The sequence below is a fragment of the Rattus norvegicus genome, chromosome 10 (assembly GCF_036323735.1).
Source record: "Rattus norvegicus strain BN/NHsdMcwi chromosome 10, GRCr8, whole genome shotgun sequence".
Classification (NCBI taxonomy): Eukaryota; Metazoa; Chordata; class Mammalia; order Rodentia; family Muridae; genus Rattus; species Rattus norvegicus.
This window is the reverse complement of record NC_086028.1, coordinates 21,241,819-21,256,403: the sequence shown is the minus strand read 5'-3', so window position 1 is coordinate 21,256,403 and position 14,585 is coordinate 21,241,819. Positions and strand designations below refer to the sequence as shown.

The following is a 14,585-nucleotide window of genomic DNA, read 5'->3' as shown; positions in this document are numbered from 1 at the left end:
ACTGGTTTCTTCTTGCTGTTGCTTTGTTTTTTGTTTTTTTTGTTTTTTAAGTCAAGAGCTAGCCATTTAAATCCTTTTCAAGTTTTAATTTTAAAAGCCATAATTTACTTTTCAAGCCAAATATAAATTCCTAAATGGAGGAGACAAGCCCTCTAGCTGTCTCCCCAAATCTCTTTCCCTCCTCAGAAAATCGTTTGGAGGGCTGGATCACACACTGGAGTAATGAGAATTCAGTCTTCGGACAAATAATTTAAATGGTCCCGAATACGCGTGAAATAACACATAGAGTACAGCTCCTGTCCTTAAGACACTTAATAGTCACATGCATTAACCGTTCACAGGCGGGCAGGCTAATGCCATGTGAATAAACTCTCCCTACATTTAAGATCCCCTATCAAGTTCATGAAGTAAATAATGAGCATCATGGTCAACCTTCCAGGGAGATGAACCCCCCTCACCTAAGGTCATGTGATAATAAACATGGAGTCTGAATTCAAACACTGCCTGCAGGAGCAGCAAGGTGACAAGTGCCTCTTTCTAAAATAATGAAGTCAGTGGGAAGAGTAAAGACTATTTGTATGGACTAAGAGGGCTGGCCAAATGTCTAGCAACCGGTCTCTCGAGAGTTCACAACTTTGCTCTCTACTTTTAGGGAAGAAACCTGATTTCCCGGTCACGCGGACATTTCATAAAAGACAGAGATCCTTAAGAGATTACCTGTCCAGCTGGCAGCTGTGTCAAACAGCATCCAGCTGCACATTTCCCAGGATCCTTGTCTTTTTCCACCTTAACCTGCACACTCTGTCTCTCCTCCTTTAAGCCACACCTCCCGACTCTTGCCTCTGTCTCCCAGGAACCTACCCATCATGTGTCTCCTGGACGACCACCACCATCACTCCCCTACTGGAGAATGTAACTAATGGCGCCAGGAAGGAGAGTGGTTATTTAACCTCTCTCCAGCTAAATGTTTTATTATAACTCCTGAAAACCTAATTACAGTAACTTTACATGCTACAGTACACTTTATGGCACGTCTCTTTATTAAACCTACTCCTTTAAAGACAATAAGCCCAGTGCTTCAAAGGGCAGGGCAGACGGGATGAGACTGGGGGAACCTCCTGTCCCATTGCTCACTTGACCTCCCTCACCGAGTCCCCCACCTCTAATCCTGCTGGTTTTCAGACTTTCTCCTCTTGGTAGCTTTTCTGCCAGATTTCAGCCACCTCCTGGGTGATTTAAAAACATATCTCGGGGCTGCGTATCAATATTTCCATCCGTTTCTCTATTCATGGATTTATTTACAGGGGGCGGGGGGGTCAATTTTCTCAGAAGAACAACACTTAACACCTGTCCTGCCTGGTAGCCAGAGCTGCTCTTCATCGTGTACCGTAACATGGAGACCCTTCACGACTTTTTCGTTGTGGTTCTAGAAGAATGTTTACTGCGGTCTCCTTCGAGCATGAGCAATGGAGGACAGCCCCTCCTCGCCATCGGTTGTCAGGCTGCACTGTTGATGAGATAGCAGGAGACAGAGTGAGAGAGGGAGAGGGAAGCTGGGAGAAGAAAAAAGCCTGACCTTTGGAGTTGCTGCAGCAGGATTATTTGTGTAATGCATTTCTGTTTCGAAGCCCTGCTGGGCTTTCCCCCTGGGAATAAAGCCAAACCAACAGGAGACTAGGGAACCACCTCTAAGGACCCCACTGGGTTGTTGCCTGCTGGAAAATAGTGCTTGGTGTTAAAGGATTTTATGTATTTAATTGTCTATTGCTTGAGGTTAATGACAAAGTTTACTTGTGATAAATGGGGGGAGGGGGGAGGGGGGAGACGGACTGTAAAGAAATCCCTTGTTGGAGCGGCAAATCAGCAGCCTCCAGTTCTGGAAGCTTCCACTGTAGATTAGTCAAGCACTCTGTGGATCAGAGAAGTTAAAATAAAGAGTCACAGCTTTCTAAATTGGCCGACTCCTCCCGCATGGATGCTACGGCTAGGTCTTTTTCATTCGTTAGACTTCATTTTGAAGTCTCTCACAGTAGTTTAGTCGGAAAATATAAAATAAATAAATAAATAAAATAAAAATGTGTGCCATTAATTTCCTAAGCCGATTGGATGCAGAAGCCTGGTCCAGCTCGGATTCCTCTTCAAATGCACAGCTTTGCTGTCACGTGAAGTGCATGGGAGGATGGCTGGTAGCGATGTTCTCTCCTCTCTTATTAAATGGCTTTGTTTTCACATGAAGAAAAGTGATGACATTTACCCAAAAGATAGATTGTTTAGAGTGAACCAATGACAACTGTATTCCGCAGATGTCGCTGAGCCACAGGATCCAGAGTTGAGCTACAGAATGAGGGGCAGGTCCCTCCTAGCCTTCTTGATCCATCCCAAACCCCTACCCGTGTCCCTCGTGTCCCTCGGGATAAGTGTTAGAATCCAAGCCCTGGTCCTCACATCACTAGGAGGGAAAAAAGCACCAGAGCTCCACTTTGACTCTTTTGTAACACATCAAAGGCTGGTTTCTGCCACCCCTTGAAGTGTTAGCAAACTCCCAAGGACAGCACTTTGGGGGCCCCTCATTTGCCTTGCCTTTCCAAGGCACAAGTGGCCAATTCTGAGAGCAATTGAGTTGTGCTTGAAAAATGTCAAGTGCATTTGGAAACTACACATTTTTGCTGACGCCTGGAGTCCTGAGCGGAGCTATTTCCATGACCAACCGCTGGGAAGAAGTTCAGCTGGGGCATCAGAAATGATTCCCCGCCACACACTGAGCAGGCCCCTCAGGGGGAAAAGCTGTCTTAATAGCCGGGTCAGGGAGAAATCAGGAGTCTCTAAGTCTTCGGGGGCCTCCCCACAACCATGTGACTGCACTATTCCCTTGTGGCTCTTGTTTCTTGTTATTGTATTTTACTCATTTTTATTTTGTTTTCACTCATCGAAATTTTTCAACTTAAAAAAAAACAAAAACAAAAAGACAGTTAAACAAAAAAGTTTAAGAACAGCCAATGAAACGATAGGCAGCTGATACCTTGGTGCCAAGGGGCCAGTATCAGTCTTTATGCAGAATCGTTTAGAAGTTGAGACTCTGTAACACTTTACCCAACAGCCATCTGCAGACAATAGACCTATTCACCATCTAGGTCAGTTGGATGTAGTTGGAAGTTGTAAAGAAGATTAGAATTTCTTAATCATTAATGTGTTTTGAAGTCATGTAAGACACACAGCCAGGACATTCCTCCAGCCAGGGCGAGCCCAGGAATTCGTACATTTTTAACAGAGAACTCAAATGATGCTAACTCGAGTATTGGGAAAAGAGAAGCTGAAGAGCATCTCTTTCTAGATGGTTTACCTTTTCATTTTGTTAAGTGGCTTAGGTTAGCATACAAAGTAACGAGTCTTTTCACAACCCCCCACCCTTTTTTTAAATCAACTTGGGGTAGTAGGTTCCTTTAAAGATTTGTATCACCAGGATGTGGATATATTTTAAGAGCAACATTTTACATACTTTTTGGTATTTTTATTTAGTTATTTTTGAACACCAGAAATGGAAAGGGAGTTCCATTTAGCCACACATGGATTCCATTTAGCGGTAATTATCACAGACAACATAGTACCAATGAACAGCCTAGAATACACAGTCTCCAGAGATAATTCAGAACCAGAGTTTGTGGGTCCTGTTTTGGGTGGGATACTGGGTCTTGACTAAGGAAATATACATGTTCACCTAGCACATAGGCAAACATGTAAATCTATCCTAAAACCAGGTATCAAGATTGCTGAAGGAGCCTCAATTTTAAAATGTAAAATGTTCACAATACTTTGCTTGTAACATACATTATTTTGACCTTGAGAAATATCATAGGCCATTCATCGAACAAAACCTTGTGTAACCACTGTGGTCCAGGCTATACGCTAGATGACAGGTCGTAGAATTAAATAAATCCGATATAAATACCTTCTTAGTTTTCTCTTTGTAGCAATGTAGTTCTGATGGTGAATACGGACAGTAAAAAAAATGCTCAGGCACGTACATGTATGTGCATGTAATAGAGAAAACAAGGGTGGCTATAACAGTGAGAGGCTAGTAGAGAAAGCCTGAGACTTGGGAAAGATCTGTGAGAAAGTGGTGTTAAATCAGAAAGCCAAACAACATGAAGGAAGGCCTAAACAAGTATTCCTAGGACTATAAAGAAAGATCACTGGGGGTCACCAATAGAGCTCAGTAAGAGGCTACCTGAAGGAACTGAGGTGTAGGGTGACAGAAAAGGCTACCTAACATACTCCTCTGCTTCCCTCACGCAAGCACATATATGCATATACTACACACACACACACACACACACACACACACACACACACACGAAGGTGCTTTGCATCCCATCTCCAAAAGCACAGCAGCATGAGCAGTACTATTACAGGGCTGGAGAAGTATCTTGGTGGTTGAGAGAACTGGCTGCCTTTCCAGAGGTTTCAGGTTTGATTCTCAGCACCCATGTGGCAGTCCATAACCACCTGTAACTCCAGTTCCAGGGGATCTGACGCCCTCTTCTGGCCTCTGAAGACAGCAGGCATGCAAGCGGTGCACAGACGCGCAGGCAAGAAACCCATACATAAAAGATTAAAAACAAAGCACGTGTTGTTATGATGGTAGCTTCTAGTGTGGACTGAAATGTCTGGGCATCAAAGCTGGGAACGCACAGCCATAGAGGTAAAAAGTCAGTTCATAACTGTAGATGTCTTTTATCCTCCTTTGTGTGTTGTTGGAGGGTCAGGTAAGCCTCACACCTGAGGAACAAGTTGAGCTAAATATGCAGATCTGTCAGTGATGGCTGAAACCATGACAAGGGACAGGTCACTGGGGGTGTGAGAACCGAGATTCATACTTTTTTTTAATACTCATTAATGTCTGCACACGGGTGGAGAATGGTCCAAGAAATAAGCTTATGGGGTCCTAAATCAAGAGCCAGGATTTTCACCCTTTCTTGCCTTTTACTGGTTGTTTCTACTCTTAGGAAGATATCGGTTAGTACATAGCAAGTTGGGAAAATCTTGAAATGTATGTTCCATGAATGTCAAGCTTTAAATTAAAGCTCACATATTTGAGTTCTTTATGTTGCTCAAGAACTCCTTAGCAAAAGCTAGTCATTAAGAAGTGAGCACCTACAACCCCAGTCTACAGAGTGAGGTCGAGGGCGTGTAAGACTACACAGGGAAACCTGTATCATAGAAAATAAAAAACATAGAAATGCATCTACTGAAAGTGTGAGGGGGGCGGAAATGCCTGTCTTGATATTTGTTTTTCCATTTTAGAATTGCTGCAAATGCCACTACAAAATAATGGGATTCCAAGAGCTCACGCATGTGCACATGTGTGCATTTGTTTAATAAAGTCTCCCTTGCATGTTGGGATCTTAACCGGGGACCAGAAACGTGAGGGTGAACTAGTCCTAAGTGAGATGCAGCCCCTGACCTCAAGCAGCTAGACTCTAAAGTCTAACTAGCCATCCATAAGTTCTGTCCCCTGGACATGTCACTGTTTTAAAGAAAGTATAGTCAATCATACGCGAATCTTATCCTTGGCATATATAGGAAAGAAAATAATCTATTGTCAGACGCTCTGGGAAGTAGCTTCAGAGTAACGATCCTCTGAGAAGTCATGTATTTTTTTTCACACTTCACAATCTATTGTATAGTTATCACATCGTAGGTCTGAGTACCAAGGACACCGCGTACAATTGACGGGCAAAAACGTTTTTAAAAGAATCACCATGTCCACAAGACCTAACAATGCAGTCTGAGCAGGGACTAACGGTGACTGCTGGTAGAAGGAGAGATGAAAATGTTCAAGCATTGCAGTAAAAAGGGGCAGTCTGGGGTAATATTTAATAGCAGAGTTGTTTTTTTTTTTTTTAATCAAAACACAGAGCTCCTGGTTTAAATCCTTAGCCACTTACCCGACTTCTCCCAATCTGATGTTTCATCTCTAAATTAGGGATATTATAACATTTAGTTTGTAAATGGTAGTGACAACACATTTCAAGTGTCTTTCAATTGCACATAGCTAATATGTGACAATACTTACCACCGGCATCACTGTCATCATCTCAGAGTGAGTGACAGTAATTCACTTCTCAGATTTGCTCTGAACACTTCGCCCGATTGTTCTAGAAGGTAGAATCTAGAAGCATCTGCGAAAGTATAAAATTAGGCAAACTTGTGGAAGTAAGGTGTATTAACCAGCCAAAGCAATCTCTCTCTCTCTCTCTCTCTCTCTCTCTCTCTCTCTCTCTCTCTCTCACACACACACACACACACACACACACACACACACACACACACACACACCTCCTCCTGCCTTCCAAGGTTAAGGTTAGTTAACTCCCATTTTACTAGAACTACGAGAGGTAGAAAAAGAATGACGGCTAAGCTTCCTCCTTATCCAACCACAGTCAGGCTGACCCCTTTCACTCTTCTTTTCCAGGCACTTCCTCTTCAAGACGTCCTCCGGAAGCACACCCCTGTTCAGCAGCTCTTCTCCAGGATACCCCTTGACCTCAGGGACCGTTTATACACCACCACCCCGCCTGCTGCCACGGAATACATTCTCTAGGAAGGCCTTCAAGCTGAAGAAACCCTCCAAATACTGCAGTTGGAAATGCGCCGCCCTGTCTGCCATTGCCGCTGCCCTCCTTCTGGCCATTTTGCTGGCCTATTTCATAGGTAAGTGAAAGCCGCCTTGGTTACCACCCTGGTGGTGAGAAGGTCAGGGAAGAGGCCATGGACTTGTGAGTTCTGAAGCCCTCTGTAGTCTGTACAATCTGCCTGTTGGCTCTTAAAACACATAATCATGAGCGATGGACGGGATGATTTCTTTCCCCTCCTGGAATCCATTCCAGTCATGGCTCTAGCTGACATTTATCAGAGGTGAAGTTATGCATCTTGGCTGTGTCTTCTCCTGGGGAGGAGCTGAGAATTTTCCTCCCTGCAAGAATCCCAGCCTCCACTCCCACAGTCGTCATCTAGATTTCTCTGTCACTGTGTTGAATGCAAACCAGGGCGCTGACATTCACGCAGCGTCGGTTCTCTAGAAACTCAAGAGGATAGGTGTCCTTGTGCACAGAACATCTTGACCAGGGAGAGAGCCAAACCAGCTCACTGATTTTCAGAGCTGTGGAACAGAAATGGGATTGAAAGGCCAGAGCCTACAACACCATCTTCATCTAGACTCAAACACTCACACACTGTTGGCCTTGCCCCAGCTTCCTTTCTTTACCTCTGCCTGGCTTCGGTTCTCACCCCACTGTGTGGCATTGAATTTCAATAGAGTCCATGTCTTGCAGCACCATGCACCCCTCTGACTGAGTGTGGGGAAGGGTAGCAAATGGGGAAGCTGTTGGGGTACCTTCCTACGTGTTTCATGGATGTTCGTTTGTGTCCAGGAGGTGCCATCACGTAACCATGAAAAACAGCAGATGTCTGGGAGCTCAGAGGCAGGGCGCCCCGCGCAGATGAGCATCCTGGGCTGGACACAAAGCCTGCTCACAGTTCCTGACAGAGAGCCCCATTCGCTGCTGCTCTGTCAGCTAAGCTTGCCAATGGCAGATCTCCTGGCCCAGGCAGAGGCCATGGTGGTGTTTGTTAAAGTTTATTTGAAACACTTGATGGTTCTGGCTTGCTTTTAGGGCAGCAGCTCTGACAGATCTCCCTGGTTTAGCTGTGCCATGTTGCAAAGCAAACCTATAAAACACCAGCTAAAGGAGACTGACTGCAAAACAGCTCCAAACATGCAGGGAAAAAAATCTCCTCCCATTTAGGAGAAGACAGGGCGATTCTGGTGCTGTCTAGGCTGGTCTTTCTCTCCGTATCGGCCCTCCTTTCTCACTCAGCAGTGGGGCCCCTACATGAATCTCATCCCTCTGGCATGATGCCTGCCAGAGAACAGGCAGGTGCAGTACTTCCCAGGGCATTTGACCAGCCCACCTGATGGCACAGAAGTAAAATGGTATGCCGCTAGAAGTTTGGGGCCTTGCCCAAGGTAGCCAAAAATCAATATATATACTCTTCAATGTCTTCTACAGTATAACCACGCTTGTCTTACTATAGAAAAAGAAACATTAACATATTCCTTATCAGCTGCATGTATCATCAATAATGGCCTCTAAAACCGAGGATGCTGACACTCTGGGGAAAGGGAAGGAGCCGTGCTGGTCTTGGGTTTCCGCAAAGCATTTTGCACTCTCTAACCCTCTGGGCACAGTGGGAACTGAGGCCTGACACTCAACGTCCCTAATTCCAAGTCCTGTCTGCTTCTCACCTCTTGATAAAGGATACAGCAATGGGTGGACTTGAACTCCACCCCTACCCACACCCCACCCCGAACCCCTAACGGAGATCTTCGTGTTATTAGAGGGAATTCTGTGTGAGTCCCCAGGTGGCTGTTTCAGGGGCTCAGTGGAAGCAAGTTGAATGTGCCTTTAGGGTCTTTGCATGATTTGGTTTTGTGTCAGAAACTTCAAAAAGGGTCCCTGTGCTGACTTCTAGGGCTTCGTGTTCTACTGGGCCAGTGGGCATCATGGAGAGCCCAGATATAGAAATTGAGGCACTGCCTGTCTGTGCCAATGGTGTCCCTAGTGTGTCTTCTGCACCCCTTGCAGGGGAGAGACGGATGGCGAGAGCCTGATTTATTGAACTTGATAGTTAAAATATAATAGCTTTTCTGTAAGGGCGATCGCGTAAACGGGCGACTGTGTAGGGAGAGTTTAATGTTTTAATCGGGTGTGTAACTTGTAAATGATGGATTAGGAAACGTTATTTATCCTTAGTCTGGAGGCTACTGGAAGATGGGCCTGAGCGTCTTCCTGTGGTTTATCAGTTTATAATCCATCATTTCCTATTTCGGATGCTTCAGGTAAGATTATGCTTTGACCCTGGAGTATTGGGAAGTAGTTTATGACTCCAATCGAGTGATGTAACAGGCCGGTTTGCCCAGCAGTGATGACGGTAAAGGCGGAGCCACACAGTACCATCAGCTCCTCCCAGAGACGGCCAGAGATCTGCAGGCTCAGGGAGAGGTCCTGATCCTAAGTGCTGACATTGGACCCGGCAATGCATTTCTCCACAGAGAACCGTTTGCCTTCTGAGCCTTGGCTTCCTAAGTACAGCGTGAGGGCGACATGGTTATTTACGCACAGAATCTCTGAAGTACAGTGAGGATTAATTAATGTGTATAAATCACTTTGAAGATGAAAAGCAGTATATTATTAATTACAAAGCTGCAGGGGCATAAACACTGCATGCCAAACACAGAGAAGAGTGTTGCGGGGCACAGGCACTCATTGTACCAACCTAAAACAAGCCATCAGGGAAGGACAGACGTGGAACCTAAAGTCCCAGGGCCCCTGTTAAAGAGACTGGCACATGCAGGACCTCAGTCCATTCTGGTTCACACGCAACTCCCCATTCCACGAGAACATGACAGGTCCTGAAATTGAAGCATCAGCTCCAGGACATTTATGGGCCAGCAGCGGGTTCAGGCCTGGCAGGCACTGTGACAAATAGGTCAAATTATCTTTCTTGCATGTTCAAACCCGTGGGGAGAAGCCTTTCCAGAAGCGAGCAATTTGGAATAGCTTTCACCCTGTGACTAGTTCTTCCGTATAGCCGGGCATGTGGGTAGGTGTATAAAAACCAGAATGCCAGCCAGCCCTTGTGCAAATTGGAAGACATGGCCGTTCACTGACTCAGGAAAGATTCCCCCAGTGCCTGCTCATGCAGCCAGGGTAAGAGAACTTCCACGAAACGTTCTTCCATCCAGTCCTCACTGGGCCATATTCCCCGCATTGGTAAAAACACCCTGGAAGAAATTACTCTGAAAAGCAACCGGAGCCATCCTGAGACCACTCTGTGGATCACTCATCCCCTGGACCAAACCAATCCTTATCTAGGAGAGCTTGACTGGGGAGAGCAAGGTAGCTGCATTCATGGGAGATGACTTTCTTCTTTGGGTAGCCCAAGTGTTTTCATTGCCTACAATGTCAGAAGTTTCTCTATATCCCTATGTTTCATCTTCCGAATATATATATATATATATATATATATATATATATATATATATATTACAACAGGAGCTGGTTAGAAGCTTCATTCTGCTACAAACTAGCATTCCTGACAAAAAGAACTTCTATATAAAATTATATCATGACTCCTTTTAAGTCACATGGCCCAGTCACCCACATTCTCTGGAGTAGAAGAGGAAATTTAAACTCACTTGGTAGACACTGCTCTGAGACTAGTCGTGTGTCTGACTAACTGCAGCCATAGTCTTTCACACCTCGTTCCCTTGGTCTCCTTATAGGCACCCTGTCTTTCCCACAGCTCCCCAGGATTGCAGTCAGCCAGCTTCTCAAATCCCAAATGAAACCTCTGGTGGCATCAACTCCTCTTACCTAGTTCTATCCTTATTAACAGGGAATATTGGTTGGTTTTGATTCTAGAATCCTCTACTAACACGGTGGGCAGAAACTGTACCCCCACCTCCCAGCCTTGTTCCCTATCCTCCTGTCTCTTGTTGTGGAGGTCAGCAAACTTTCCCATAGAGAGACAATGGTGTATATTTTGGGTCCTGCCGGTCTCACCCATTGTGACTCAGATGGTCATCGGAGAGTGTGTCCACAAACCTAACTAGGCATCATAGCATTTCCATGGGTCATGAAATACCATTCTTCAGATTTTTTTTTAATCATAAAAAACAGCTCTTTAGGTCGTGTGCCAGACACAGAGAAGCAGTAGATTTGACCCAAAGGCCAGAATCTGTCAGGCAATTCAAATCCTTTCCCATTCATTTACTAATCACATCTTTGCTGGGTAAAACTCCATTGCTTTCTGACTAGCGAGAGTTCAGCCATGAGTCTACCATAAATGGAACCTGTGACTGCCACGTTCAGATGCTGATATCCTAATCCATAATGAATAACTCTATCTGGATTCCTGGCTCCAGACAAAACACAAGGAAAGCAACATTTTTTTAAAAAAAAACCTCCTAAAGACAGTTTCATCCTAAAAATCCGGCTTCTAACCGGACTTTTGAAATGGTACTTCAGCCCACAGAAGGAAGACCACATCAGGGGAAAACTACGTCCCATTTTGCTACATAATCCCTCACCCTGCATGTGGGGGTTTGAATGAAAATGGTCGCCATAGATCCACAGGGAATAACATTTAGTAGCCATGGACTTTTGGAGGAAATGTGTCCCCGTGGATAGCCTTTGAGGTCTCAGATGCTCATGTCACGCCCAGTGTGACATTCTCTTTCTGCTGCCTGCTGATCTGGGTAGAGAATTCTCAGCTTGTCCTCCAGTACCATGTCTTCCTGTGCACCGCCAGGCTTCCCACATTGATGATAATGGACTCGACCTCTGAAACCATAAGCCAGCCCCACTGCGACGTTTTCCTGTGTAAGAGTTGCTGTGGTCACGGTGTCTCGTCACAACCCTAACTAAGACACCTCGCTCTTTTACAAATTCATTGGCTGTTTTAAGACATCATCCAATAACTTAGTTCCTACAGGTTTTCCAACAGAACAATAATAATACTGGGCTGTCGACTGATATCACCACCTTTTTGACTCAGGCCGACATTGGATGAGGTCTCCTCTCCTTAAACTGCACAGAAGCTCTCCATATCAAGGGAGGAAGAATACTTCTGACACGTGACTCTACTGTTAAGTCCACACGATCTTAGAAATTCTAAACTAAGGGTCCACTCAGTGACTCCTCATGACACAGCTCAATCTGTCATCCTTGACTTACAGAGCATACTTAACCCTTCTCGGTCTTTCAGCCGCCGCTCCACGGGACCAGGAAGGGAAGTCATAGAGTAAAAGATAGGAGCTTATATGTCATCTTAAATTAGTCTTTAGCTCCTCAGATCGCTGCCAAAATTATATATATATATATGAATGATATTAGAAAGTCACCTTGTCTTGTTCACTGCCATAATCCCTACTAAATATGAAATGCTGTGCGTTAAGCACCTCAGTGCTCTGTCTTCTGCCACTCTAACTTTGATCTGCAAAGCACGCGGGCCATCAACATGTCAGGATGTTAAAAGTGTGGTAATTTGGGGTGCTTTCAGTTTCTTTTGAAAACAATGAGAGATTATTTTCTATGGAAACTAAAAGCCTACCGTGTGTTTAAAGTTGCCACACTTGAAAATTGATATGTTGAGACTCACACTGATGAAGCCTGCTTTCTCAGGCTGCTATTTTGTGTACTCTCTCATCTCAAAAAGTAGAACAGGTTTTGGAAAAACATAAAGAACACGACAGCAAGTGACGAGAATCCGACGCTCGCCTGGCAGCCTTTGTGAGGATGCATGGGGTTTAGGAAAGTTGCCCGGCCCCCTCGCTCACACCCGTGGCTCCTGGGCTATCTGGAGAGAGGGGAGAGCCTCACCTGCGTGACTTGCAAGTCACGAGGTTGCCTCCTGTTATCCAAGTGGCAGAATGCCAAGTATTAAATCTGAGCGGTCCAACAAATAGCATTTCCATCTAACCCCCTGTCCCCAGATGGTCCAAAAGAAGGAAGAGCTGCTCACAAATAAGTCAGGGGACCCAGTTAGGCATTATCTGTTCCGATTGTATAGCCGAGGGTTCATCTAATAGATATGCTAATGTGCTCTTAACCGGATAATAAAGTCCTGTCAGCGCTTACACGCCAGCGAGTCTTTGGCAGTGGGATTGTCATTTCATAGCTGTACTCCTGATTTCAGAGGGCCTGTCAATTTACAGGAAGAAAATTAAGTCATTCATTAGCTGGGCCTCTATCACCGCAGCCACATGTAACGTTTGTACCTCATGTTTGACATTGGGCATAAGTGAGTTCTGCTTCTGAAAAGGGAGTGGCTTCTTTAAGAACACGCGCATGCAGTTTCAAGGGCCTGCGCCCAGACTCTTCTGCATGGTCAGTAGCGATGCCAACCCTGCCTTGCTGTCCTCCCAAGATCCCTGCCCAAAGTCCAAGGAGTGGCCAACGCTTGCCATTTCCGCCTTGTTGGGTAAGAATGAGAGCAAAAGAGAAAAGCCAGCTCTGACTTTGTACAGTGTGCTCAAGCAAAACCAGGGAGGGACAGACACAACTGAAAGTCTGTCCTACAAGGATTACAGGGGACCAATACTAGTGTCACCTTCTGGGCCAGGGTTCAGTCCCTACAAAGACATGTTGATTGGCTGACCACGCTTCATCTCCTGTCATCTCCAAGTTGCGGCCCTTCTCACTGTCTCTGAGGCAGTTAAAACTGCCAGCAACCATCACATCTACAACTCACAAAAGGCTTTTAAAAAATGTTTCCCGTGATGCTGGGGATCAACCATGTGGTAGGCAAATGCTCTACCTCGGAGCATGTCCTGGGCCTCTCTTCCTGTGGTAGCCAGGCCCACAGACTCTCCACGGCGAGCTTTTGAATCCCTCATTTCTTCAGCCTTGTCTATTTCTTCCTTTCCCCAGTCACTGGGCCCAGTTCTTAATACGTCCACCATAAGTGTCCTTTCCTTCTGTATCCAGTCTGTAGCATCATTGTAGAAGTCATTGTCCTACTGCGGTTACCACACAGCAGATGACGTGACAGAAGATGCGTCAGAGAGGCCAGGTATGGAATACGTACCCTGTGCTCTGCATACAACCACGTGACTGTCTATGCCCATGCGGTTTGGTATTCCTGGCCCTTAGTTTCTCCTCCAACCAAACAGAAACATAACATCTGTTTACGAAGAGATGCTTCAAGCTGAGACGGAGAGAGACCTCAGCAGTTAAGAGCATGTGCTAGTTTTACAAAGGACCCAGGTTTGGTTCTCAGCACCCATGCCAGGGAGTAGAGACTTATGTGTAACTCCAAATCCAGAGGATCTGAACTCTTCAGGAAGCTGTACACACATGCACATACCTACCTACATGCACACACACACACACACACACACACACACACACACACACTCTCTCTCTCTCTCTTAAAAAATAAGACACATCTTTCTTTCAAAGATGCTTCAAGCATTAACTGAAATGATTGGCACCTATAGGATCACTCTGTCAATCTAGCACACACACGGTCAGTTGTGTCCCAGTGGGCTATGCCTCCCTGAGGGTAGAAGGTCCGTTCAACTGACTCAGTTTCTTTGCCTTCGTCTTTACTTTGTATGTTTGGGAAGACAGAAACACAGACCACCTGGTAACAATGAGCGAACAGGTCCCAATAACTTAAAACATCAGCCGGAAGATACTGTCTGATTCCAGACATTCAGAAACATGAGAGATGATCCAAATCTTAATGGTTGCCACGTGAGGCCCTGGCACACACTGGAGGCTCAGCTATGCGGCTATTGTAACTACTGTATTAGTTCTTACTCTGTAGGCCAAGTCTAGTAAGGATAAACTAGGCTTGGGAGCCCATAGATCCCACAGCGGTGGGCTAGCCCTGCCTTGCTTGTAAAAGGCAATCAAATATTTGTCGAATTAATGAGTTCTGCTCAGGATTAGATCGGAACTGGATCATTTGTGGCAACTCCTTTCCAAGTACCCCAAATCCCTAATCCCTGGTTTCGC

At 45.4% G+C, this 14,585-nt stretch overlaps 1 protein-coding gene across 15 annotated transcripts in view; it reads left to right on the top strand.

Moving 5' to 3' along the window:
* Tenm2 (teneurin transmembrane protein 2) overlaps nucleotides 1-14,585 on the top strand; it is a 1,136,292-nt gene that overhangs the window by 864,598 nt on the left and 257,109 nt on the right. For all 15 annotated transcript variants that reach the window (XM_039085070.2, XM_063268320.1, XM_039085069.2 and 12 more), the window contains 1 exon segment: nucleotides 6,473-6,711. In XM_039085070.2, the coding sequence (XP_038940998.1) occupies nucleotides 6,473-6,711 (239 nt within the window).